Here is a 26,908-nt window from a genome sequence, read left to right as displayed (position 1 = left end):
CCCTAGAGATGCTGCTATAGGCTGATCGGCTGCTGGGGGACGTCTAGGATACACTGAGCACCTCTCTCCTCTTCTCTCTCTCCTTATGGATGAATGTACATCTCTCCATCACACATTACTAACTCTGCTTCCTCCCAGAGTCTTTGTCACTCCACATCTCAGAGGGTCCATTGGACCTGGCTGGGTCTGGTGCCTCCTGCGTGGTGGGCCGGCCTACTGCCATGACCCTGCTGATGCACCGCGCCCACTCCTCCTCTCTACCTCCATCTGCCTGATGGATCGTGGAGGTCTGGATCGTGGTCCATGCCTACTACCAACTATTCATACTCTGTCATACTCATTGAATGTGCTGTAACTCTGTAATGATTCCTTCTGGTCACATGACATCTATTCTTATGTCCATCCTGGAGAGGGATCCTCCTCTGTTGCTCTCCTGAAGGTTTCTTCCTTATTTGGGGAGTTTTAACTGATCTAATGCAAGGTCAAAGGTCAGGGATGTCATATGTGTACAGATTGTAAAGCCCTCCTAGGATAATTCATAATTTGTGATATTGGGCTATATAATATAAAAGAAACTGAATTGAATGAAGTAGGAAAGCTGACCAAATCAAAATGAATGAACACAATTAGACTTTATTTCATGAATAATTATGCAAAACAATAAATACACAATTGAATGTTTGTTTGTCTTATTCTCCAAACGTTGACAGAGGCCACTGAATGCAGTCGAGTTCTTCATCCTGCTCATGGCTCCAGATGTGATGGAGACGTGCTTCCTGTGCGACTGAGGTCTAGCTGAGGGATGCACGGCATGAGAATATAATGGCTACGTTCTAGTGGAGCCACACACCACGGGGAGTGTGTTGCCCTTATGTAATAGCATGCTGAGGATGATTTCACACTGGAGAGATGAAATGACGGGCATGATCCAACAACAAGCTTACTCTGTATATCTCAAAGAAATATGGAAAGAGGGAGGGGAGATTATGCTAAACCGCAGCGTTGGCTTCATAAAGAAGTTCAGGTAACAGATGTTGGTAAGCTACTTAATGAACGGTCCGGGTGGATAGAGGCGTTGGATTGGCTAGCCCCTGGACTCCAGAGATCTGCAGGAAGAGACGCAGAGAGTTATGCTGCATGCCAGTAAACGATACCACAAAAACATTCTATTTATTGTGTCAAATGGAGAAACATTTAATCAAAACATAGTTCATTTGTAAAAAAAAAAAGAATTTTGGATTGAACTTTTTTAACGTTGCTGCATTCACACCAAAAGTGTTGTGAATATTGTATAATATTATATATATTCGCAATGCTTTACTCGCCCGACTATTTGTGATTTTTTCCCGCGTCATTCGCGCTGGAGAGGGGGCGGGGCTTATCTCTGTTGCTTTACTCCGTGGAAACAGTTATCATCTCCTTCATCCACCATGGAAGAAATAACCACTAGAGTTCTGCTTTCTACTCATTGTGGACATCCCACAAACGCCAGAACATCAAATGCCCTCCTCTTTGGGTTCATAACATTAATATCATATATAGATATAAACATATACATATATGTATATATTTTATACATAACATCACCCGTTGAAGCAGCGGCGGTGATGTTTATGTAAAACTAATCATCAAATGTCCTTCCTGCAAACCCCGCCTCCAAAGTTCATACGCACTAACCCCGACCAGGACCTTTTTGGGGATTGAAATTTCCCTGAAATTAACATGCGATCATATCGTGATGCAGGTGATCTGAAGAACGCCCCGTCACAGCACGTGGGATTACACGTGCGTGACGTTAGCAGTGGCGACTCACGAGTAGCTGGTGTGCTGCTGCCGTCTCCGGGCGCTCCTCATCTTCTCAAAGCGAGCCTCCATTTCCTCCAGGACCTTGGGCGTGTAGCGGACCACCAGCTTGACCGAACCCTGGGCGGCCTTCAGCAGCTCCACGGCCTTCTCATGGTGCTCCCCCTCCACGCTCTGCACGGACACCAACAAAGAAGAGTCCGCATGCCCAGAGCAGCCGTTCCAACCCGGTGACGACAACGGCTGCTGACAAGGGTCACCGCACGACCCCCGGAGAGCTGTGGCAGAGATCTCTGAGATCCCCTTCCTCTCTGAGATCCCCTTCCTCTCTAACTTCCCCTTCCTATCTAAGACCCCCTTCCTCTCTAACTTCCCCTTCCTCTCTAAGATCCCCTTGTTAGACCTTAGTGCTGATAGAGGACTCATCTCTGTACTGGTCTTGTTAGACCTTAGTGCTGAATAGAGGACTCATCTCTGTACTGGTCTTGTTAGACCTTAGTGCTGATAAAGGACTCATCTCTGTACTGGTCTTGTTAGACCTTAGTGCTGATAGAGGACTCATCTCTGTACTGGTCTTGTTAGACCTTAGTGCTGATAAAGGACTCATCTCTGTACTGGTCTTGTTAGACCTTAGTGCTGATAAAGGACTCATCTCTGTACTGGTCTTGTTAGACCTTAGTGCTGATAGAGGACTCCTCTCTGTACTGGTCTTGTTAGACCTTAGTGCTGATAAAGGACTCATCTCTGTACTGGTCTTGTTATACCTTAGTGCTGATAGAGGACTCCTCTCTGTACTGGTCTTGTTAGACCTTAGTGCTGATAGAGGACTCATCTCTGTACTGGTCTTGTTAGACCTTAGTGCTGATAGAGGACTCCTCTCTGTACTGGTCTTGTTAGACCTTAGTGCTGATAAAGGACTCATCTCTGTACTGCTCTTGTTAGACCTTAGTGCTGATAGAGGACTCATCTCTGTACTGGTCTTGTTAGACCTTAGTGCTGAATAGAGGACTCATCTCTGTACTGGTCTTGTTAGACCTTAGTGCTGATAAAGGACTCATCTCTGTACTGGTCTTGTTAGACCTTAGTGATGCATTCAACACTCTTGATCATGACATCATATTATATATTAACATCTATAACTTCAAGTATTGGTAAAGTAAGAGTGAATTTTCATTTGAGTTTCTTTATACAAGCCGTCATTAAAATGAACGTGTGAAGCTCCTCCCAGTGGGCGGGGCCGAGCTCCTCACCACTCCGTTGACGGACAGCAGCTGGTCTCCTCTCTTCAGCCCTCCCTGGCGGTCGGCCACGCCCCCAGGGATCACCCTGGAGATGTAGATGGGGGAGTTCTGCTCTTTGCCCCCCATGATGTTGAAGCCCAGACCTTCTTCTGTCTTGGGCAGCTCCACCACCCTCGGGTGGGCGTGGCCCTCGCTGGCTGCAAAGGCTGCCACGGTGGCCTGTTCAAGAAGGCAAGCGTATGGACTCAATGGCAGATCCTATGATGTCATCACGAGCAGCACTTTAATGACCTTCTGTCCGTCTTCAAACAATGTCACGGACATCCAAACAGCTTGTGTTTGCTGTCATGCTTCCTCCTGTTCATACTGGTTATGAACTGGTTATTGTGGTTAAGTGACAACAGACAAAAAAGTAAATATGGAGCTTCCCGAAGAGGAAGCAACGGGTTTCAATGTACATGTGGGCACATGAGTGTTGCTTTAAGACAGCTAAAAAAAAAAAAAGGCAATGTGTAAAGGTGCGTTCACACCAAAACGCGTGAGTTTACTCGCTCGGCCATTTTGCCGTGTTCTCGCCATAAGCGTTGCGATGCTCCGCGAGGGGCGGGGCTTATCTCCGTGTCTCGTCTCCGTAAAGACCGTTATCATCTCCTTCATCCACCAGAATAACTAACCACTAGTTCTGCTTTATATTTGTTGTGGACATCCCACACACTAACGCCCTCGTGTTTGGGTTCATGACATTATATCATATATATATATATATATATTTATACATGACATCACCCGTAGGCTCACTCAGCTCGGTCACTTTCACCGATGAAGTTACTGTTACGTCTGAAAGACTTCCGCTTCCAGCGCTACAAGAGCGGAACATCTAAACGCTGTTATTGTGTTCATAACATTATAATATCTAATATATGTTATTGTGTTCATAACATTATAATATCTAATATATGTTATTGTGTTCATAACATTATTATATATAACATGTTAATGTGTTCATAACATTATATTATATAATATATGTTATTGTGCTCATAACATTATAATATATAATATATGTTATTGTGTTCATAACATTATAATATATAATATGTTAATGTGTTCATAAAATTATTATATATAATATATGTTATTGTGTTCATAACATTATAATATATAATATGTTAATGTGTTCATAACATTATTATATATAATATATGTTATTGTGCTCATAACATTATAATATATAATATATGTTATTGTGTTCATAACATTATAATATATAATATATGTTACTGTGTTCATAACATTATAATATATAATATATGTTATTGTGTTCATAACATTATAATATATAATATATGTTATTGTGTTCATAACATTATATTATATAATATATGTTATTGTGTTCATAACATTATAATATATAATATATGTTATTGTGTTCATAACATTATAATATATAATATATGTTACTGTGTTCATAACATTATAATATATAATATATGTTATTGTCTTCATAACATTATAATATATAATATATGTTATTGTGTTCATAACATTATAATATCTAATATATGTTACTGTGTTCATAACATTATAATATATAATATGTTATTGTGTTCATAACATTATAATATATAATATATGTTATTGTGTTCATAACATTATAATATATAATATATGTTACTGTGTTCATAACATTATAATATCTAATATGTTACTGTGTTCATAACATTATAATATATAATATATGTTATTGTGTTCATAACATTATAATATATAATATATGTTATTGTGTTCATAACATTATATTATATAATATATGTTATTGTGCTCATAACATTATAATATATAATATATGTTATTGTGTTCATAACATTATATTATATAATATATGTTATTGTGTTCATAACATTATATTATATAATATATGTTATTGTGCTCATAACATTATAATATATAATATATGTTCCTGTGTTCATAACATTATAATATATAATATGTTATTGTGTTCATAACATTATAATATATAATATATGTTATTGTGTTCATAACATTATAATATATAATATATGTTACTGTGTTCATAACATTATAATATCTAATATGTTATTGTGTTCATAACATTATAATATATAATATATGTTATTGTGTTCATAACATTATAATATCTAATATATGTTACTGTGTTCATAACATTATAATATATAATATATGTTATTGTCTTCATAACATTATAATATATAATATATGTTATTGTGTTCATAACATTATAATATCTAATATATATTACTGTGTTCATAACATTATAATATATAATATGTTATTGTGTTCATAACATTATAATATATAATATATGTTATTGTGTTCATAACATTATAATATATAATATATGTTACTGTGTTCATAACATTATAATATATAATATGTTACTGTGTTCATAACATTATAATTAGGGCTGTGAAACGATTACAATTTTTAATCAGGTTAATCACAGGTTTCTGTGGATTAATCATGATTAATCCCATATATACATTCAGGGTTTTTCCTGGGTCAAAATGGGTCTTCGGTGCTCCCAAAACATTATAATATATAATATATGTTATTGTGTTCATAACATTATATAATATAATATATGTTATTGTGCTCATAACATTATAATATATAATATGTTATTGTGTTCACAACATTATATTATATAATATATGTTATTGTGTTCATAACATTATATTATATAATTAGTGCTGTGAAAAATAACGCGTTAACTCAGTTAATTCAATTACAGGTTTAACTAGTTTTTTTTTTTTAACGCATTTAACGCATGCGCAGAATGAGCTTCCAATCCGTCTGTTGTTGGTCGTCGGGACGAAAAAAAAGTCACTTGCAAAATGAGCTTCCAATACACCACTTCAATCTGAACTATGTCCGCTCTCATGCAGACGGTCCGTTCATCGGTAATGATCCTTCCGCAGGTTCACCTACGGAAACCTTGTTACGACTTTTACTTCCTGTAGATCAGGGGTCTCAACACGTCGATCGCGGCGTAGTGTTGGTAGATCGCATGACATTAAAAAGATTGGCCCACCCCCTGACATGTTCTCTAGAGCACGTCTTTGTTCTTTTATTAAACTAAACGTCTGTTGTTGATCGTATCTCCACAGCAGCATGTCATTTCTGTCTCTTCGCGTTGCGTTAACACTTATCGATCTCCGTCTCGCGTGCCACAGAGCTCTGTGCGTGCGCATCGGGACCGAGCAAAAAAAAGTCACTTGTCAATCTGTCCACCTGTCCGGGCCGGTGAGGTTTCAGCTTTGCAGCGGTGTCCCCGCCGTCCCTTTCATCACGGCCCAGTTCATGAAGAAAACCCACACAGTCAGTTTGCCTCAGCAGCTGCTAGAGGAAGACTAGAGGCCTTTAGATTGTATCATGGTGGAGTTAATGGTTGACAAACAAGAGAAAAATGTTCTGTTTAACCCTCCTGTTACCTTTACATTTACTAACATATTTTACCCTCGGGGTCAATTTGACCCCAGTAATTAAAACCTCCAGAAAATTATTAGAATTAATATTGCTTCCCAAGTTTAAGTGTGAAGTACTTTATGTTTGTTTATTGACTACCTAAATAGCCCTTTAAATAAATAAAAAAGTTGATATTTCTTATATGTTTGACAGTGAAAAACAGCCTGGGGTCAAATTGACCCCAAAGAACACCGACATTAAACATTGAATGGGGTCAAATTGACCCGAAAGGTAACAGGAGGGTTAAACATTCTGTTTAGGATGAAGATGTATTAATGTTCCATATGGAAGAAAACTGCTAAATAACTGCTGAGTTGCAGCACCATTGTATAGAAGAATGTATAAATGTATATATCCGTCTTTTGTCATAAATCTCTATGTTCTCACAAAATATACCGAGAATATCGGTAATATGTGATTAATCATGATTAATCCACAAAAACCTGTGATTAACCCGATTAAAATTTTTAATCGTTTCACAGCCCTATATATAATATGTTATTGTGCTCATAACATTATAATATATAATATATGTTTTTGTGTTCATAACATTATATTATATAATATATGTTATTGTGTTCATAACATTATAATATATAATATATGTTACTGTGTTCATAACATTATAATATCTAATATGTTACTGTGTTCATAACATTATAATTAGGGCTGTGAAACGATTACAATTTTTAATCAGGTTAATCACAGGTTTCTGTGGATTAATCATGATTAATCCCATATATACATTCAGGGTTTTTCCTGGGTCAAAATGGGTCTTCGGTGCTCCCAAAACATTATAATATATAATATATGTTATTGTGTTCATAACATTATATTATATAATATATGTTATTGTGCTCATAACATTATAATATATAATATATGTTATTGTGTTCATAACATTATATTATATAATATATGTTATTGTGTTCATAACATTATATTATATAATTAGTGCTGTGAAAAATAACGCGTTAACTCAGTTAATTCAATTACAGGTTTAACTAGTTGTTGTTTTTTTACGCATTTAACGCATGCGCAGAATGAGCTTCCAATCCGTCTGTTGTTGGTCGTCAGGACGAAAAAAAAATCACTTGCAAAATGAGCTTCCAATACACCACTTCAATCTGAACTATGTCCGCTCTCATGCAGACGGTCGTGCTGTTCATCGGTAATGATCCTTCCGCAGGTTCACCTACGGAAACCTTGTTACGACTTTTACTTCCTGTAGATCAGGGGTCTCAACACGTCGATCGCGACCTGCCAGTCGATCGCGGCGTAGTGTTGGTAGATCGCATGACATTAAAAAGATTGGCCCGCCCCCTGACATGTTCTCTATAGCACGTCTTTGTTCTTTTATTAAACTAAACGTCTGTTGTTGATCGTATCTCCACAGCAGCACGTCATTTCTGTCTCTTCGCGTTGCGTTAACACTTATCGATCTCCGTCTCGCGTGCCACAGAGCTCCGTGCGTGCGCATCGGGACCGAGCAAAAAAAAAGTCACTTGTCAATCTGTCCACCTGTCCGTGTCCGGGCCGGTGAGGTTTCAGCTTTGCAGCGGTGTCCCCGCCGTCCCTTTCATCACGGCCCAGTTCATGAAGAAAACCCACACAGTCAGTTTGCCTCAGCAGCTGCTAGAGGAAGACTAGAGGCCTTTAGATTGTATCATGGTGGAGTTAATGGTTGACAAACAAGAGAAAAATGTTCTGTTTAACCCTCCTGTTACCTTTACATTTACTAACATATTTTACCCTCGGGGTCAATTTGACCCCAGTAATTAAAACCTCCAGAAAATTATTAGAATTAATATTGCTTCCCAAGCTTAAGTGTGAAGTACTTTATGTTTGTTTATTGACTACCTAAATAGCCCTTTAAATAAATAAAAAAGTTGATATTTCTTATATGTTTGACAGTGAAAAACAGCCTGGGGTCAAATTGACCCCAAAGAACACCGACATTAAACATTGAATGGGGTCAAATTGACCCGAAAGGTAACAGGAGGGTTAAACATTCTGTTTAGGATGAAGATGTATTAATGTTCCATATGGAAGAAAACTGCTAAATAACTGCTGAGTTGCAGCACCATTGTATAGAAGAATGTATAAATGTATATATCCGTCTTTTGTCATAAATCTCTATGTTCTCACAAAATATACCGAGAATATCGGTAATATGTGATTAATCATGATTAATCCACAAAAACCTGTGATTAACCCGATTAAAATTTTTAATCGTTTCACAGCCCTATATATAATATGTTATTGTGCTCATAACATTATAATATATAATATATGTTTTTGTGTTCATAACATTATATTATATAATATATGTTATTGTGTTCATAACATTATAATATATGTTACTGTGTTCATAACATTAGAATATATAATATATGTTATTGTGCTCATAACATTATAATATATAATATATGTTATTGTGTTCATAACATTATAATATAGTTATTGTGTTCATAACATTATAATATATAATATATGTTATTGTATTCATAACATTATAATATATAATGTTATTGTGTTCTTAACATTATAATATATGTTATTGTGTTCATAACATTATAATATATAATGTTATTGTGTTCATTACATTATTATATATAATACATGTTATTGTGTTCATAACATTATAATATGTAATATATGTTATAGTGTTCATAACATTATAATATATAATATGTTATTGTGCTCATAACATTATAATATATAATATATGTTATTGTGTTCATAACATTATAATATATAATATATGTTATTGTGTTCATAACATTATAATATAGTTATTGTGTTCATAACATTATAATATATAATATATGTTATTGTATTCATAACATTATAATATATAATGTTATTGTGTTCTTAACATTATAATATATAATATATGTTATTGTGTTCATAACATTATAATATATAATGTTATTGTGTTCATTACATTATTATATATAATACATGTTATTGTGTTCATAACATTATAATATGTAATATATGTTATAGTGTTCATAACATTATAATATATAATATGTTATTGTGCTCATAACATTATAATATATAATATATGTTATTGTGTTCATAACATTATAATATATAATATATGTTACTGTGTTCATAACATTATAATATATAATATATGTTACTGTGTTCATAACATTATAATATGTAATATATGTTATTGTGCTCATAACATTATAATATATAATATATGTTATTGTGTTCATAACATTATAATATATAATATATGTTACTGTGTTCATAACATTATAATATGTAATATATGTTATTGTGTTCATAACATTATTATATATAATATATGTTATTGTGTTCATAACATTATTATCCGTCTTGTTCTGATTCAACAGCGGCGGGACAGCGATGACGCGCGGAGCAACTCGAGAGCTGATTGGCCCGAGTTGCGAGATGACACCTCAAAGTTTAAATATTTCAACATTGCATCGCCCCAAACGTGCCGCCCGGAAAAATATCGCGTCTATCGCAGCCACACGCGTCTGTACGTTGACTTTTCATGGGATTCGGTCGCGCGAACAAATCTCATCGCTTTTGGTGTGAACGCACCTTTAGTGAGCTTTATTATAAAAACCCTCTCCAGCCAGAGGCTGCCTTTAACGCAGCATTAACAAGTGACATGTATTCAATCAATATCGGCAGCTATTTCAAGGCGGCAGCCCCCAATTTCTGAGAAATGCATCCCCAGAGCGCAGTGTCACACCTCTACACGAGTATACGTGTTAATCTACAATTATTAATTTGCTTGTCATACCTTGGCCGTTGCCTGCGCTCGCACCTCCGGTCCTCCAACAATGTCGAGAGTGTCGTACAGCTGCTCATAAACCTGAGGGGTCAGACCAACACACGAGTGTTATTAAGGGAAATACCATAAACACCCTCGATAAACATGGAAGACAATGGAAGACAAATATATACGCCAAGCTATATATTTATGATATATATTTATTAGAGCAAACAGTTAAAGGAGTAATTCATAAATAAAATGAATTGTGAAATGAATGTGAAGTTCCTCTATTTAAAGGCGCAGTGTGTCGGAGTTGGCGCCATCGAGTGGCATTCAAAGGTAACAACACAACAATTGATATTTTTAGGTAACATTGAAGAACACATATTAAACTAGAACTCGGTAGAGCGCATACCTTCACATATCACAAGATTGGGCATTGAATTATGAACATTTTGGCATTAGTTGCATGCCAATTGGATATAAATTGACTCTTGACTATGGTAAAAATAAGATGTTGACCTGTTCATGACCTTAACCTTGACCTTTGACCTGATCAAACCCAAAATCTAATCAAATGGTCCCCGGATAATAACCAATCATCCCACCAAATTTCATGCGATTCGGTTTAATATTTTTTGACTTATGCGAATAACACGCACGCATACAAATACACGGCGATCAAAACATAACTGTCCGCATTTTCTTTTCTTTTTAAAATTATTTTATTTTAAGACAAAAGACAATACATAGACATAACACCTAGAGGACAATAAACAATGCAGACGATAAAACAATGGACATAACATCATAAAGTCAGAGTATTTCTGAAAAAAAAACAACAACAACAAAAAACAAACAAAACAAACATAATAATAATTAGAAGGAGAAGAAGAAAGAAAGACAGATGCATGTGTACATGTGTATATGTGTGTGCGTGTGCATTTATGAATTAACTAATAAATAAGAGGAGTGGTGTCATGTTTGTAAAAATATAGTGAATGATGACCAGATGTCGTGGTGTAAATGATAGATGAGGTGAGTTGTTCCATTGAAATATATTCTGACATTAAATGTTTCCAGTGTGAGATATGTGTGTTATTCCTTGATTTCCAGTTCACGAGGATTGTTTTCTTGGCGATAGTTAGGGCCACGAGAAGTATTTTGCAGTTTGTTTTGCTCAGGTTTATAGATGAGATGTCTCCCAGTAAACAGAGTGATGGGGATAATGGGATGAGGCAGCCCAGGAAAACAGACAGTGACTTAGTTATTTGTTTCCAAAAGTGTTGAACTGGTGTGCAGTGCCAGGTGGCGTGAATGTAACTATCCTGCGTATTTTGCATGCAATAAGATGTTGACCTGTTCATGACCTTAACCTTGACCTTTGACCTGATCAAACCCAGAATCTAATCAAATGGTCCCCGGATAATAACCAATCATCCCACCAAATTTCATGCGATTCGGTTTAATATTTTTTGACTTATGCGAATAACACGCACGCATACAAATACACGGCGATCAAAACATAACTGTCCGCATTTTCAATGCGAAGGTAATTATATTATATTCCATTTCTGCCAATAAATCCGCTATGAGTCTACGCCAGAATTATTTTCCGCGGTTATAGGTGTTACTGCATGGTGGATGGGAGTTTGTTACATATTTGATTTTAGTTAATGACCTTGAACATGTATAACAGTATAAGACCGTATTGTGTGAACAATGGATATGAGATGCGTGATATACTCTGTCTACATCAGGGGTCCCCCAACCCCCGGGCCCTTGGTTGGAACCGGGCCGCGGAAAAAATGTGAATAAATAAAGTTTTTTTTTATTTTTTTTAATCAGTCGGAAAAATATATTATTTTGAAAAAGGACCGGATCCACCCGTGTGTACGTCTGAGCCGCGTTCAGGAGTCTTAAAGTTCGGGTTTATCGCTGCAGGCGAGTCTCACGCGCCGAACCCTCTGCTGGCGGCACAGTGACAAAGAATCTTAAAACATATTCAACCTGCTCAATGAATTCTGTCACTTCAGGGAAATGACAACTGTTTTCAAGTTGGCCGATAAAGTCGCTGCTGTGTGGGCGAGTGAACAGCGGAATATTCTACATGTTTCAGACGTTGACCGGGTGGAAGAGGCTTTTAAAAGAGTTTGAGCGGTACTCCAACCACAAAAGACCCGACTGCAAAAGAATAGACCTGCAACCCATTTGTAAACTAGAATGGGCACTCGGTAGAGCGCATACCTTTACATATCACAAGATTGGGCATTGAATTATGAACATTTTGGCATTAGTTGCATGCCAATTTGACAAGAATGTATCGTGCTATGGTAAAAAAAAGATGTTGACCTTTCCATGACCTTGACCTTGACCTTTGACCCGATTGATCCCAAAATCTAATCAAATGGTCCCCGGATAATAACCAATCATCCCACCAAATTTCATGCGATTCAAGAAGATTTTGACCTGTTCATGACCTTTGACCTTGACCGTTGACCCGATCGATCCCAAAATCTAATCAACTGGTCCCTGGATAATAACCAATCATCCCACCAAATTTCATGCGATTCGGTTCAATACTTTTTGAGTTCTGCGAATAACACGCATACAAATAAATAAATAAATAAATAAATACACGCCGATCAAAACATAACCTTCCGCATTTTCAATGCGAAGGTAACAAACCCACCCGGTGAATCGAGCCCGTCCGAGCTAGAAAAAAATGTGTTGGAGATGCAAATGACGGTGGCCTTAAGGGACATTTCACACAACAACTCTGCCTGTTCTAATGACAGCGACCAGAACTCGGTTAGGAGCAGCGGACCAAACACACGTCTGTTTCGCCGTCTCCATGAGCGGCTCGTTGCAGGTCAACAAGCTCACGGCTCACACTAATTCGGCGTAATGATGAGTTGTAGTTTTGGCATTTTATGCCCTTCGTATAATTGTATGACGTCATATTTATTACGTCATATATATTGCCGGTCCGTGAAAATAATTTCTGACACGGAACCGGTCCGTGGCTCAAAAAAGGGTGGGGACCGCTGGTCTACATGATACCTTTCTGTTGGGATGCGAGTACTTTAACCACTGTCAAAATCATATTTTCAGAAAGAGACATCAGCTGCCAAAAGCTCTCACTCCCCAGGAAGAGGTCAAAGGTCATCCACCAGGATTAAAAGGAGATCATTCACATCTGACCGAAATGAGACGCCCTTGCTCCCCATTGATGACCACCTGCACATCACGGATGCTGAGAGTCGTGTGGATGGGGGGTAACCACGGAGACCGAATGCAGGCCGTATGTTCATACTACGAGGCGGTGGGAAACCACCGGGCGGTGAGCGCTCGCCGTTATTTGGGCGCTGTGACTTCCTGCAGGGCCGTACCTCTCTGATGGCGGCGCAGAAGTTGCTCTGCAGGACTCTCTGCAGGGCCTGCAGCTTGGGAGGAGGCAGCTCGCCGCTCCGCTGCAGCCGGTCCAGCAGCTCGATCACCCTGCACACATCTAACACACACACACACACACATGCACACACACGCACACACAAATCACACACACACAAATCACACATGCACAAACAAATACACACACACACATACACACACACACAAATCACACATGCACAAAGCACACACAAATACACACACACAAAGCACACACACAAAGCACACACAAAGCACACACACACACGCACAGCACACACATAAACACACAGACAGCACACACATACACACACACACACGCACACATATACACATACACACGCACGCACACACACATGCCAGCTGATCACTGTGTGGAAATGATGAATACTATAGGCAATGAAGTACAATAGAAAACACTATGTTATTCAATTTATATGTTATGTGTATTGTCCAATATCACAAATTAAAGAGGGCAGGTTGCTAATCATCAAAGGACAGGTTTCTCCTCATCAGAGGGCAGGTTGCTCTTCATCAATTGGGCAGGTTGCTCTTCATCAGAGGGCAGGTTGCTCTTCATCAGAGGGCAGGTTTCTCCTCATCAGAGGGCAGGTTGCTCTTCATCAGAGGGCAGGTTGCTCTTCATCAATTGGGCAGGTTGCTCTTCATCAGAGGGCAGGTTGCTCTTCATCAGAGGGCAGGTTTCTCCTCATCAGAGGGCAGGTTTCTCCTCATCAGAGGGCAGGTTGCTCATCAGAGGGCAGGTTTCTCCTCATCAGAGGGCAGGTTGCTCCTCATCAGAGGGCAGGTTGCTCTTCATCAGAGGGCAGGTTGCTCTTCATCAATTGGGCAGGTTGCTCTTCATCAGAGGGCAGGTTGCTCCTCATCAGAGGGCAGGTTGCTCTTCATCAATTGGGCAGGTTGCTCTTCATCAGAGGGCAGGTTTCTCCTCATCAGAGGGCAGGTTGCTCTTCATCAGTTGCTCCTCATCAGAGGGCAGTTAGTTCGCTCCTCCGCTCGAAGAACAATGAGGGAGAAGACTAGTTGTAGCGCGGACTCGACCGCACCTCAGACACGTGACGTACGAATACGGTGAATATTCGCTCGCGCTCACCGTATCGTGAGGAAGTCCAAAAGCAGTCCAATATGGAGGCGCATATTGTCGTATAACGCATTTAGTACATTCAGACCAAGCTGCCGTCAAGGAAGCGGCAGTCTGAACGGAGCCTCGGTTCAATACCGGAGACCCGTTATAACGCCCTTCATAAACGACCCACGTGATAACTGCGACACGAGGCTTCTCTAATGAACCGACATGATTCTCCGGACGACATATTTAAATGAGGACGCCGTTATTTCCCATCAGTGGGGGAGTTTATACTTTAAGACACCCGCGCCATCTTTGAGCTTTAACCCAGCCGAACGTCGCCGTGGCGCTGAAGCACGGAGCTCCGGTAACGTTACCTCTCTCCAGACACAGCGGCTCCGGTAGGGCCGCCATGTCCGCGTCCTTGGCGGGGTGGTAGTAAGAGGACATCATCGCGAGCTCCTCCGACGGCACTGTGCGTAGCGAGCAGGGGGGTCCGGCTCACAGCGGCGCGCGCTCCATCTTTGATGATGACACGGTGAGCAGGCAGAGGCTTCGGCTTCCACGAGCTAGACCCGAGCGGAACCCGAGCGCCTCACACGGATGTTTCTCGACTTTGCACAGAGGTGCTAATTAACTACGTCATACTTTGTGAAAGGCCCAGACCAGGCAAGGATTCCGTCATGGTAAAACCAATTATTAAAATAAAGAACAAATATATTTTTAATAAATTATATTTAAACATTAAATCCATACTTTCTGCTATTCATGTCTTCTGAGAATGTGACATGATCAGTTCCCGACACCATATGCCAAAACAAACAGAATCATATGTACACAGGTCAACATGAGGGCGTTATGTTACCTTTTCAATGTTATCATATTAAAAAAGTCACAGGATATTACAAAAGGCATACAAACGTGATGCGCTCTGGCTTTAAGCCACATCTTTATTAAACGGGTCGTGAAAATCCAACATACAAACAAGCAGACATAATTTAAAAAAAACTTTATTCCAGAATGAATAAACAGAAGAGCCCTCAATTTGTCGCACACACTACAATAGCTCCATCAAATTTCACATACATTGAGGGGAAAATGTGTCACTTCCAAATGAGCATACAATCCAACTGTTTTATGAATCTCGAAATAAAAAGACAACACACTCTACCCTTCTAAAAACGAATAGAGCTTGTGTTTCTACAGTTCATCCCCAAGCCACGTGGAAGAAAAAAAGGGAAGAAAAACATTTCTAGAGGGAATCAAGTAAAAAGTCATCCGATGACATTTAGTGGCACGGATTAGTTGGGCGACGCAGGAAAGCTGCAACTTCTGTAAGAGACCAAATTGTGTTATGCATCAAGTGTGCGTGCAACAGAAATAGGAATAGTTAAACAGAATGTTGACAGATGGGAGGAGAGCTCGAGGGATGTCTGCTGCTGACATCGTTCAGACTTCCTGTGTCTTGGTAAAAAGTTACGGGCAGATTTAAAGTATTGTATGAAACGGCGTATTCATGACGGCGCGAGCGTCTCAGTACTCGTCTCCCGGGGCCTCCATCTTGTAGCCATTTTCACTGGAGACGTAGCCGTCGGCCGACGGCACCGACTGCTGGTCCGCCATCCCGTCCTGACTGTACTCCTCTGCGTGCGGCGGCGCTCCTCCCTCGTTCTCATTGGCCGGCTCGTCTTGGGGGCCGGCGTCGTCCCGTTGGGAGCCGTGGCGCTCCTCTTTGCGCTCCCCCCGGTCCCGCTCCCCCCGCTCCCTCTTGTGTTCCCGGTCTCCCCGGTCCACCCGGTCCACCCGGTCCGCCCGGTCCGCCCGGTCCCCCCGGTCTGCCCGGTCTGCCCGGTCCCCCCGGCGCCGCTCTCTGTCCCTGTGGCTGCGCCTGCGGTCTCGGTCCTTGTCCCGACTCCGCTCCTCCCCGCCCTCCCCCGCCTCGCCTTCATTCTCCTCCAGCATACGCTCCCCTCCTTCAGGGGCCGCCTCTGCCTGGCCGGCCTCCTCCCCGTCCGGCCCCTTGCCCCCCCTCTCCCTGTCTCTCTTGCGATCGCGGCTCCTGCTCCTCCTCTTCCGCTCTCGACTCCTCTCCCTACTTCTGCTGTCGTTTCCTCCAGCCGCCGCCGCCGCCACCACCCCGCGGTCCTTCTCGCGCTCTCTACGCCGAGTGCCACCGCCGCTACCGCTAACGACATCCTCTCCTCCTCCTCCTACTCCTACTGCTGCTCCTCCTACTACTCCTCCTATCGGTCTCTCTCTTTCCCTCTCTCGCTCCCGAGATCGAGTACGACGACGGCGGTCGCGGGATCGGGACCGCCGGCGCTCTCGGTCCTTGTCCTTGTCCTTATCCTTGTCCTTGTCTCGCTCGCGCTCCCGGCTGCGCTCCCTCCGCTCTCGGGGTTCCCGATCCCTGAACAGGACAAAGTGGGGACCGTTACACACAGCACAACTTTTTTTAAATACCAACCCGCACATCTCCCGCGAGGTACTCACCCCCCTATGGGGCGCTCATCGTAACGTGATGCATCGTCTCGGCCAGAGTGCTTAATGTTGACATCAGCTCCGCCTCTTCTCGTGCCACCCAATCCACCGCCTGGTTAAGGAAAACAAGCACAGCAGGAGATGAAGTGGTAACCATAACAGAGGCACGTTTACGATGCATCAACCTCAACACTCGCATGTGACCAATGGGAAAGTTGATGAGCGTTGACCAGAGTCGCCTGCTTGGCATCATGATTATATAAAACGGTTTCAACTGGGTACCATGTTCAAAAGAAGGAAGCTAATCATTGATTCGGGAAATAAAATGTGAAACCGGATATGAACGTCAATGTGTGTAGTCCGGAGAGCAGGGGTGCTCAATGCTACGCCGTCGATCGCGGTGTAGTATTGGTAGATCGCATGACATTAAAAAAAATGGTCCCGCCCCCCTGTAATTTTCTCTGTAGCACATCTTTGTTCTTTTATTAAACTAAATGTCTGTTATTGATCGTCTCTACACAGCAGCATGTCATTCCTGTCTCTACGTGTCGCGTTAACACTTCTCGGCTCGCCGTCTCGCGCGCCGCGGAGCTCCGATGCCGGCGTGTCTGCGCGCATCGGGACGGAGCAAAGAAAAAGTCACTTGCACTTCACTTGTCTCCCCCCCCCCCCCCGATACCGGTGCTAAACCGGTACTTTTAAAAGGATACCGGGGCCCAAAAGGTGCCTGAACCGATATTTAAAAAAAATAAGCACAATGAGGACTTTAAAAACCTCTTCGGCCATATTCCCTGTAAAAGCCGTTCTCATGGAGCACTGACAACAAACGGATATGTTTAAGCTACGAGCTAGCTTAAACATGGTTAGAATGGCTAATTATTTGTTGGCCTACTTTTATCAATGCAAGACTTGGAATCAACGTTACTAATCTGAGTTACGGCTGCTCTTTTCATCATCGGTCTCCCCATCGCGCCCTGCCTGACCGCTGATGTGCTCCGCAGGGCTCACGCAGTCACACAGGGCGCATGCCTCCAAGTTAAATATGATAGGCTATCGTAAGCTGCTGACAGGGCAGTCACCAGAGAAGTTCAAAATAATTGGGGTTTTTTCAATTTCAATCGGCTCAGTGCCACATTGGCACCGCTTTTCGGTACCGAACCCGATTCCTCAGCCGCTCCGCAATCACAGAAATGTGTAAATACAAAACCGTGCGTAATTTCAAACACTTTTTTTACTCAAAGGAAGTCAATGAACACCAATTAAAACAATATTCACCGTCCACATTAACACACAAGCGCAACATGTGGCGTGGAGGGGGTGGAGTTCTGTAACAGACACAGAGCGCTGCAGCTCGACATAAAGGGAGGAGGCTCACCCAGCCGGCGAGGTTGCCACCCTTTCACGGTGCGTCCACGCTCCACGTCCACCAGCACGCGCCGACCGTCAATCTTCTTCCCGTCGGCGTGCTTGTAGGCGGCTGGAGGAGAGGAATGGGGAGAGGGAAAACGCGGCGGTGAGATGGGAATAGGACCGCATCAATGTGGCCAAGGAAACAAACGATGCATTGTTATACTGACCAGGAGCAGGCGAGGCCGAGATGGCTGCTCTCTGGGCAAAAGCCGAAGGATAATGGGAGCAGACTTCCTTCCACCAGATGAGTGACGGATACGTTACACTTTTAAATACCCAGCTTTCACTTCTCGTCTGCACTAAATAATCGTATATTGTAGCCATCGTAAGTCGTCCGAGTTGTCGTAAGGAGAATTGAGCGAACAGCTACTGAAGCAACGAGTGCCCGATGTCGTAGGCAGGTGGAACACTCACACCACAGACGGCGGGACACAGCAGAGCATTACACATTCGTTATACTTCACCCAAACGGCCGACATTGGAATTATCTACAATTTAAATTACAGCTGTATGTTGTGTATTCATTGTAGAAATTATTTTGTGGGGGTTAATTTCTTTGAAAAACAAAACCCTGTCATGGCAGTAAAGCTCCCTTTGACCTTAAATGTTTTACAAATGCTCGAGAATGAATTGTGCACACACACACACACACACACACACACACAGTGAGTTAATGGTCAGGGACATAAAGCGTTGCTCGCCATTCCAGTATTTATGGAGGACACATTATGGGATGTCAGTAACATGTTTATGGGCTCGCCGGCATTTGAGAAGTCGCTAACCTCGTATTCAGACCGTCCCACACCTCATACCACACAACAGTCTTCAGATCCATCTTCATAACGGAAGAGGACGAGATGCAGGCGGCTCATCCCGGCTGCTACACTGGCCTGACGGGAGCGATGATGGCTGAAAAAGAGGGCCTTACCAAAACCCTTCCGTGACACACAGAGCCTGAGGGCCTTACCAAATCCTCGCACGTACATTCGGAGGGCCTTACCAAACTCCCTCACTCGTCTTACCACAGCGCTTCACACTCGGGCTTTATGAAAGTCTCTGCCCCAGTCTGAGAGCCTTACCAAAATCCACCAGCACACATACTGTACCATCGCAACGCCTCTTTTCAGGGGCCTTACCAGAACCCCTCCACTTCCTGTGTTCACTGAGGATGACAACATCCCAGCCAATGACGGGGCCTTACCAAACCCCCACCAGTGCTACCAAAACTGACCAACTGAAAAAAAGCAAAGACAACAAAAAAAAAAGGGGGGGGGGGCTCCCTTCCTTACAGGAGTTGCCTTATTACAACCCCATCCAACTAATGAGGAACACTTTTTTTTTTTTTTACCAAGAAAGTCATGTTTTGGATCTAAAGTGGCCTGAAGTATCAAGTCCAGTGTCTAAACTTAACTGACATAATACACACTGAAACTTTTCTTTAAAAAACAAACTGAACTTACTGTTATGAATTATTATGCAGGGCTACATTAAACTAGAATCTACCTTAAGTTATGCAGTGAATAAATAATGTATGAATGCCCATTTGGCAGAATTACCAAAAACATTCCCCTCATCTGTCATTTTGATTAAAGCCAGCTCAGACCCATTAGATTGGACATCGACTGTTATAGAAGAAGTTAACATTTGATATATCAAATGTGGTTATTAACTTTATTTAGGGCAGAGGGTTATGGAGAAAATAAAAAATGACTATCTTTTGACCATATACCGTGATATTATAGGGTTGACCGTTGGTGCTTTTCCAATGTGATGTAATGATTAAAGTCGGTATGGTCCGTTTAGTTATAACATTACTTTAGCATAATGTAGCCTTAAAAACCAGGAAAAGACAACACTTGCGCTGTACTACGGTATCCAAAATCAAAAGGTGATATCTAATCTCATATTACGTCATTGATATCAGACCAGTATATTGCACAGGCCTAACATTGTGAAGAGCAGACTCTTTGTTTGGAGAATTAAACATTGAAACAGTAACGGTTGATATGCACTTGGTTCACGCCCAGATTTCAAAATTTACATCTTACACTGCCTTCTTTAATCTATTTAGCGGAAAAACGTCATTACTTTCCAACGTTACCAGTGAGTGTGAGCGCAGCTGCACACATTTACAGAATACTGATGCACCGCCCACGTCCGATCATTTTACAAACAAATGACTCGCGAGAATCATTTATAATGAAATGCGTATGTATTATGACTGTTGGATCTTTACCCATCGCCTCCCCTGCTGACCTATGTTTACGCGCAACCAGACCAACCAAGCGGCATCCCTAGGATTCTGCTACATTCTCAGTCAATCTGCACAGAATCTTCTCTAACTCCACACTGACTGACCGCTGCGTAATACATTTGGATTTCTTGTTGACCGACCGCGTACCCGACACAGCGAGGTTAGTGCTATCGTCAAGCGAGTAACCTGAGGTGGCTTTAACAAAGGGCAGAATCATTGGGCAACATTTAATACACTAGTGGTCAGGGGTGCGTTCAATGGTCAAAGCCTAAAAATAGTAGTAATTGCACTTAAAGCTTGTTAAGGCCTGCAAAGAGGACGCTTTACCCATTGAACGTAGCTCCTCTTCCCTATGTAGGAGATGGAGGGTGGAAAGAAATCTTACCCATCATACAAACCCATTATACCAACCATATACTGAGCTGTGGTAGTAGGGTGTAGATGTATCATAACCATCATCATCTGCCAGCCAGCTCTGGCCAATAGCCATCACAGATTGGCGGCTGCAGTGGCAATGAGAACAACACACAGTTAATATTCTGCTTAGCCCCACATCCCCCCTCATTCCACCCACTGCTGTGACGACACGTTGGCTGAGAGTCAGCAACTCTGGTCTCGAAGAGACTGACCGCACTAATATACCAGAGTGGTGTCATAGCGTGAGATGGCCCTGTGTCGTCTAATGCAGGACAGGACTCCATGACTCACCACCGGCTTTAAAAATCTCACTAGTCTGTGGTGTCATTAAATAATCTCACCACGACAAGGGTTGAAGACCACCAATACAAACTTTAACAAACAAGCTCATAACATCGGATCTAAGACGGATGAGTTTGGCCAGTGCTTGGCGACCTTGTGTGACCTTGTGCTTACCATCACAGTCCAACCAGGAGAGATGCGCTTCCACAGAGCTACAATGCCTAACGGTTAAAAGACAATGCACCCCGTGACGGGCAAAGATGTTCAGGTTCACAGATGAAAGACACGGTTGGTTCGGCCCACTTTCCCCAGGATGCCCTACTGAATGAAGTGGTTCCCCTCCCCAACCAGACTATTAGTCAACTGATGACACGCATCAAACACACACATCGCACAACCAGACTCTGATTTCAACATTTGGAAGTACTCCGATAACTTTGATTTCACAAACATCCATCTTGTCATTAGGTAGTAGTCACCTTCCTAAAAGGCGTAAGAGAATGCTGCCACCCCGTAACTCACTACCAGAACACCCGTGTAGAACAGAAGTGCAGGCATGTCTCTATGAACATATGACCATATGTACACTGGTACTCACAGTGCATGTCTCGTTCATGCTCATACTCAATGAACGCATATCCCCGGGGCTTCTGCGTCCTCTTGTTGTAGACTATGTAAATCTGGAACAAACCGACGAGAAGACATTAGTCATGACAAAAGCAGACCTGCAAAACCACACCAGGCTACACACGGTGAGTGTGTTTGCACACATCCTAATATGATGCATGCACACATCATGTGTAATGCCAAAACCACAAACATGGGCAACAACAACTAAACCTATGCTTCCTGAATGGGCCGTACATTGCATGCCAGCGTGCTACACTGTACAAGCAGTTACATTTTTCTTATCACCAAGTATAATTAAAATTTGTGGAATGGCCATTTGAACCATAAAAAATAAAAAAATAGAAAAAATTATTACAATAAATTAAAAGTACAGTGAACAAAAGTTAGTGTCGGTGACATATTTTAATGTTTCAGATGTCACCGAGATATCAGATCAAGTTTCGGCACGACTGACACAAACTGTGGTCTCTTATGCTGCGTTCACACCAAAAGCGAGGAGTTTACTCGCCGGAGGGGGCGTGGCTTATCCCTGTGGAAACAGTTATCATTCCTGCCATGCACCATGAAAATAACCACCACTTCTGCATTATACTTGTTGTGGAAATCCTACAACCTTTGTGTTTGGGCTCATAACATTAATATATATATCTATCATCACCCGTAGGCTCACACAGCTCGGTGACTTTCACCGACTACGCCTGGATGACTGCCGCTTCCAGCGCTTCTAGAGTAGATCCACTAATGGCACGACGTCAGCGATGACGGGCGGAGCGTCTCAACGCCGATTGGCTTTGCAACATGGCAATTTGTTGCACCTACGTCGCATGCCGGAAAGTGGCGTTATTCACACCGGTGCATTAACGTTGCATGGAATCTAGTCGCGCAAAAAAATGTGCCTTGCTTTTGGTTTGAACATTCGTCTTGTTCGCCAACAAACCGTATCACAGATTTAGATGAATGGATGTCATGGTGTTATAGAGATCATCTAAATGTTTGTACGCTTACTGTAAACAAGTCTAGACAAGTGAGAAACAGGGGCTAAACGTACCCGTTTGATGGGGCCATAGACCTCAAACTCACGGCGAAGCTTGGACTCGGTCGTATCGTAGTTCTACAGCAAAGAGAAGATCATTAGACAACAAAACAATGGTCTTAATCTACAAACATGTCACAAGGAGGCCTAAAATCACACTCATTTGTTTCAATCTACTCACCACTCTGGCAACAAACAGTGTCTTGAAGGCATCCCCTTGTGCATTGGGGTCATTATGGGGGTCCCCTGAAATGATGCAAATATAAAAAACGGTTAGTTCAAACCAAGAAGCCCCGAACGGCGAGAAGGGATCGGAATGTACGTCACAGTGAACACTTACAAAGCTTGAGTTCTGTCTCCACCACGGCTTGCCTCCTCTCAATCTTCTCCCGCCTCTGCAAAAGATTAACATGAAAATGTTTAATCCTTGATCACTCAGTAGAGGCTCCCAGTCCCTAGGATGAGCAACACTCTACGAATTATAAATCTAACTGGCAATGTAAGAGAACACATCGTTCAGAAGAAAAGTAAAACACCAGATGTGTGTATTACGTGATAAGAATGAACATGAAGTATTGAAAAGTAGCCTGTCCCAGAATGTAAACATAATGTATACGACTCAGAACAGTAGCATGGCAGTTACCACCAACACTGTGGTAGCGTAGCAACATTTGGAAAACCGTAAGGAGATACGTAGGCTTATTGTATTGAAAGTAATATTCATGCTCAAAGCAGTAATGGAGAAAACAGCTAATGTACGACGGTTCCATTTAGTTCCAATATGATGCCAAACAGTAAAAAAACAACATAGTGTTCAATCTTGTTAAATAGTTTTGGAAAGAAACTCGTCTGTTTTTATGCAACAGGCATACATCTTCCACTTCAGACAAGTTTGGCCATTGAGCAAGAATAACCTCCCGCCCCTTGACCAACAGCTTAATGTAGTTAATGCAGTGTCGGAAATCAGGGTTCTTACACATTTTGACCAATGGATTTCCATGACTTTAAACCAAATTTCGGTATAAACATGAACAATTTAGAACATTTTGCGTATTGAGAGCGTACGCCGGCTTATAGTTTGAGCGTCTTTCTTTAAAAAACATTAATTCTTTTAAACTCGGCGTAAATGAGCATGTGATTATAACAAATTTCCATAACATTTCCTAAACTTTTATGATTTACGTTTTTTCCATGACTTTTCCAGGCCTGGAAATGACCATTTTAAAATTGCATGACTTTAATTCCAGGTTTTCCATGCAGGGTTCTTACACATTTTGACCAATGGATTTCCATGACTTTAAACCAAATTTCCACGACCAAACTGAAATTTCGGTATAAACATGAACAATTTAGAAAATGTTGTGCGTTTTTTAGTCTTTCTTTAAAAAAACATATCAATTATTTCAAACTCGTCGTAAATGAACATGTGTATATAACAACATTTCCATGATTTTTCCAAAACTTTTATGATTTGAGTTTTTTTCCATGACTTTTCCAGGCCTGGAAATGACCATTTTAAAATTCCATGACTTTTCCAGGTTTTCCATGACCGTACGAACCCTGTGAAATACACAAGGGCAAAGGGAAAAAATGCTCCAAGAAATATAATGTTGCCCCCGACATCACTAGAAGGGGAACAACCAAGTTCCCAGTGCCATTCATAAAATACCTCACCTTTCTCTCGAGCCGCTCATCGCGCGTCTCTGCCCTTGTTGGTGGGGGGGCATCTCGAGGATCCTGATCCAAAGTGAGAAGAAAACATGAGAAATGTGGCATTCGGAAATAACATGGGAAACATTCAAAGCCTACGCTTATTTGAGAAGATAACATATTCACCTCGAAATGCCTGATGAACGGGGCGATGCCGCTGTAAGGCTGGTTGTGGTGCTTCTCGTGGGGCAGCTTCTCGAGCTGCGAGAGGAAAGGGATCGGGTCCCGCGGGGCGAACAGGGCCAGCAGATTCGGGGGTAAAAACTGCGTCATCTTTCACCTGAAATTGCAATATCGTGTCGAATGAGCACCACGACAACACACCTGGACACGTTCCACAATCCCTTATTTGTCGTTTAAATGGCAGGCAGACACAGAACGGAAGCTCGCAAAGGCACGTCAACTGTTAGCTTGATGTGGCAATTGTTGTCTTCATTCAGACCACTTGCACAGCGGCACGTGTCCAATGTCTACCGAGTGTAACTTGATCACACCTCCTGCTCTATAACAACGTACATGCGGCGGGGACACTGGACGCGAGCTAGAAGGAGGATGATACTAGTTTTTACGGCGGCCATTATTTTAACAGTGGAGTGTAAACGCTCGGAATAATGCCCGCTGTGCTAGCTAGCGAGCTAACAAGCTAACGATGCTAACGAGGCGCCTCGAGCATGGCTCTTACCTTCTCTCCTCCAATGCCGTGACAAAAAGTCAGACCATGAACCAGAAGCGTGCGATGTATGCAGGTCTCCCGGACCAACGTACTCAAGCACGAGACGTCGACAAACACTACAGTAAAAGGCGGTGCGCTCAGGGTCCCGAAGCCGTACGGCGACAATTGTTTGAATGTGTGCGAGCTGACTAGCTGCTTCTTTCTGGAAAAAATAAAATGGCGGGATGCCGTAAAGCGACGTCATCTGACGTAAATCTGCTGCATTCACTTAACAGGTTCTGTTGGAGATATGATTTTTTAAATATTGAGCAAAATGGCTCATTCTTGACTTTTGGGGATTTCCAAGTGACAATATACTATAAATGTCTGTAATATGACACAATAGAACAGGAACTCGTGATTTTACAGCACCGTGTACTGCGGTCAAGCCAGCCGCCACTTCGAAAAACACAGTCAAGCCAGCCCGCACGATTTTTTTCAGTACACGTATATACCAGACATTACGGTACGAGCGTGTGAAAGCTGTCTTCAAAATAAGAGCGAACTTCCGGTGAACGTGATATGACGAAACACGCCTTTAAATACAGATATAGTGATAGATTAAACTAAATGAAGAGATGAAAAATCATGAATGGTATTAATGATGAACACATTAAATGAAATAAAGTAATTATTCCAATATTGGGATATTCTGATTTAGAATTTCAAAATAAAAGCTAAAGACTTTCACTTCTGATTCATGGTAGAGTACCTCAATGTGTCATCCAGAGATGATCAAGACATTCTGACGTTTGATTTCTAAATGAAAGCACTTCATAAAGAAAATAATAGTAATATATTTCCAATATTTGATATTTCTTTGAAGCAAATCTGTAAGTTTCTTGATAAAAATTACAATGCGGTCTTGTTAAGGGTGACCTCTGCTAGGCCCATGATTATTCTCATGAGATATTACTGTGTAGATTTTGAATGAATTCAATTCAAAGTTAGCGAGAAACAAATATTATTAATATTATGGCAATATTTGGATTTTATTTTAAGCAAATCTGAAACTTTCTTGAAAAAAGGTACAATGCAGTCTTGTTAAGGGTGACCTCTGCTAGGTCCATGATTATTCTCATGAGATATTACTGTGTGGATTTTGAATAAATTCACTTTAAAGTTAGCGAGAAATCAATATGATTAATA

General features: G+C 41.5%; 2 protein-coding genes across 2 annotated transcripts; both read right to left on the bottom strand.

Moving 5' to 3' along the window:
* Window positions 1-613: 613 nt before the first annotated feature.
* lin7b (lin-7 homolog B (C. elegans)) lies at window positions 614-15,429 on the bottom strand. The gene is made up of 6 exons (XM_056407540.1): window positions 15,208-15,429; window positions 13,707-13,825; window positions 10,342-10,413; window positions 3,054-3,263; window positions 1,814-1,977; window positions 614-1,106 (listed from the first exon to the last, which is right to left on the bottom strand). Exons 1-6 carry the CDS (start codon window positions 15,281-15,283, stop codon window positions 1,085-1,087), a joined length of 663 nt encoding a protein of 220 aa, XP_056263515.1. The 5' UTR covers window positions 15,284-15,429; the 3' UTR covers window positions 614-1,084.
* Window positions 15,430-15,755: 326 nt separating this feature from the next.
* snrnp70 (small nuclear ribonucleoprotein 70 (U1)) lies at window positions 15,756-25,939 on the bottom strand. The gene is made up of 10 exons (XM_056407538.1): window positions 25,730-25,939; window positions 25,174-25,327; window positions 25,012-25,074; window positions 23,678-23,732; window positions 23,519-23,583; window positions 23,353-23,415; window positions 22,273-22,354; window positions 18,687-18,788; window positions 17,324-17,423; window positions 15,756-17,240 (listed from the first exon to the last, which is right to left on the bottom strand). The coding sequence occupies exons 2-10, from the start codon at window positions 25,318-25,320 to the stop codon at window positions 16,364-16,366; spliced, it is 1,554 nt and encodes a 517-aa protein (XP_056263513.1). The 5' UTR covers window positions 25,321-25,327; window positions 25,730-25,939; the 3' UTR covers window positions 15,756-16,363.
* Window positions 25,940-26,908: the final 969 nt, after the last annotated feature.

This window comes from Pseudoliparis swirei, chromosome 23 (assembly GCF_029220125.1).
Source record: "Pseudoliparis swirei isolate HS2019 ecotype Mariana Trench chromosome 23, NWPU_hadal_v1, whole genome shotgun sequence".
Lineage (NCBI taxonomy): Eukaryota > Metazoa > Chordata > Actinopteri > Perciformes > Liparidae > Pseudoliparis > Pseudoliparis swirei.
Note: the sequence above shows the minus strand (reverse complement) of the source record. Positions and strands in the feature narration are given on the sequence as shown.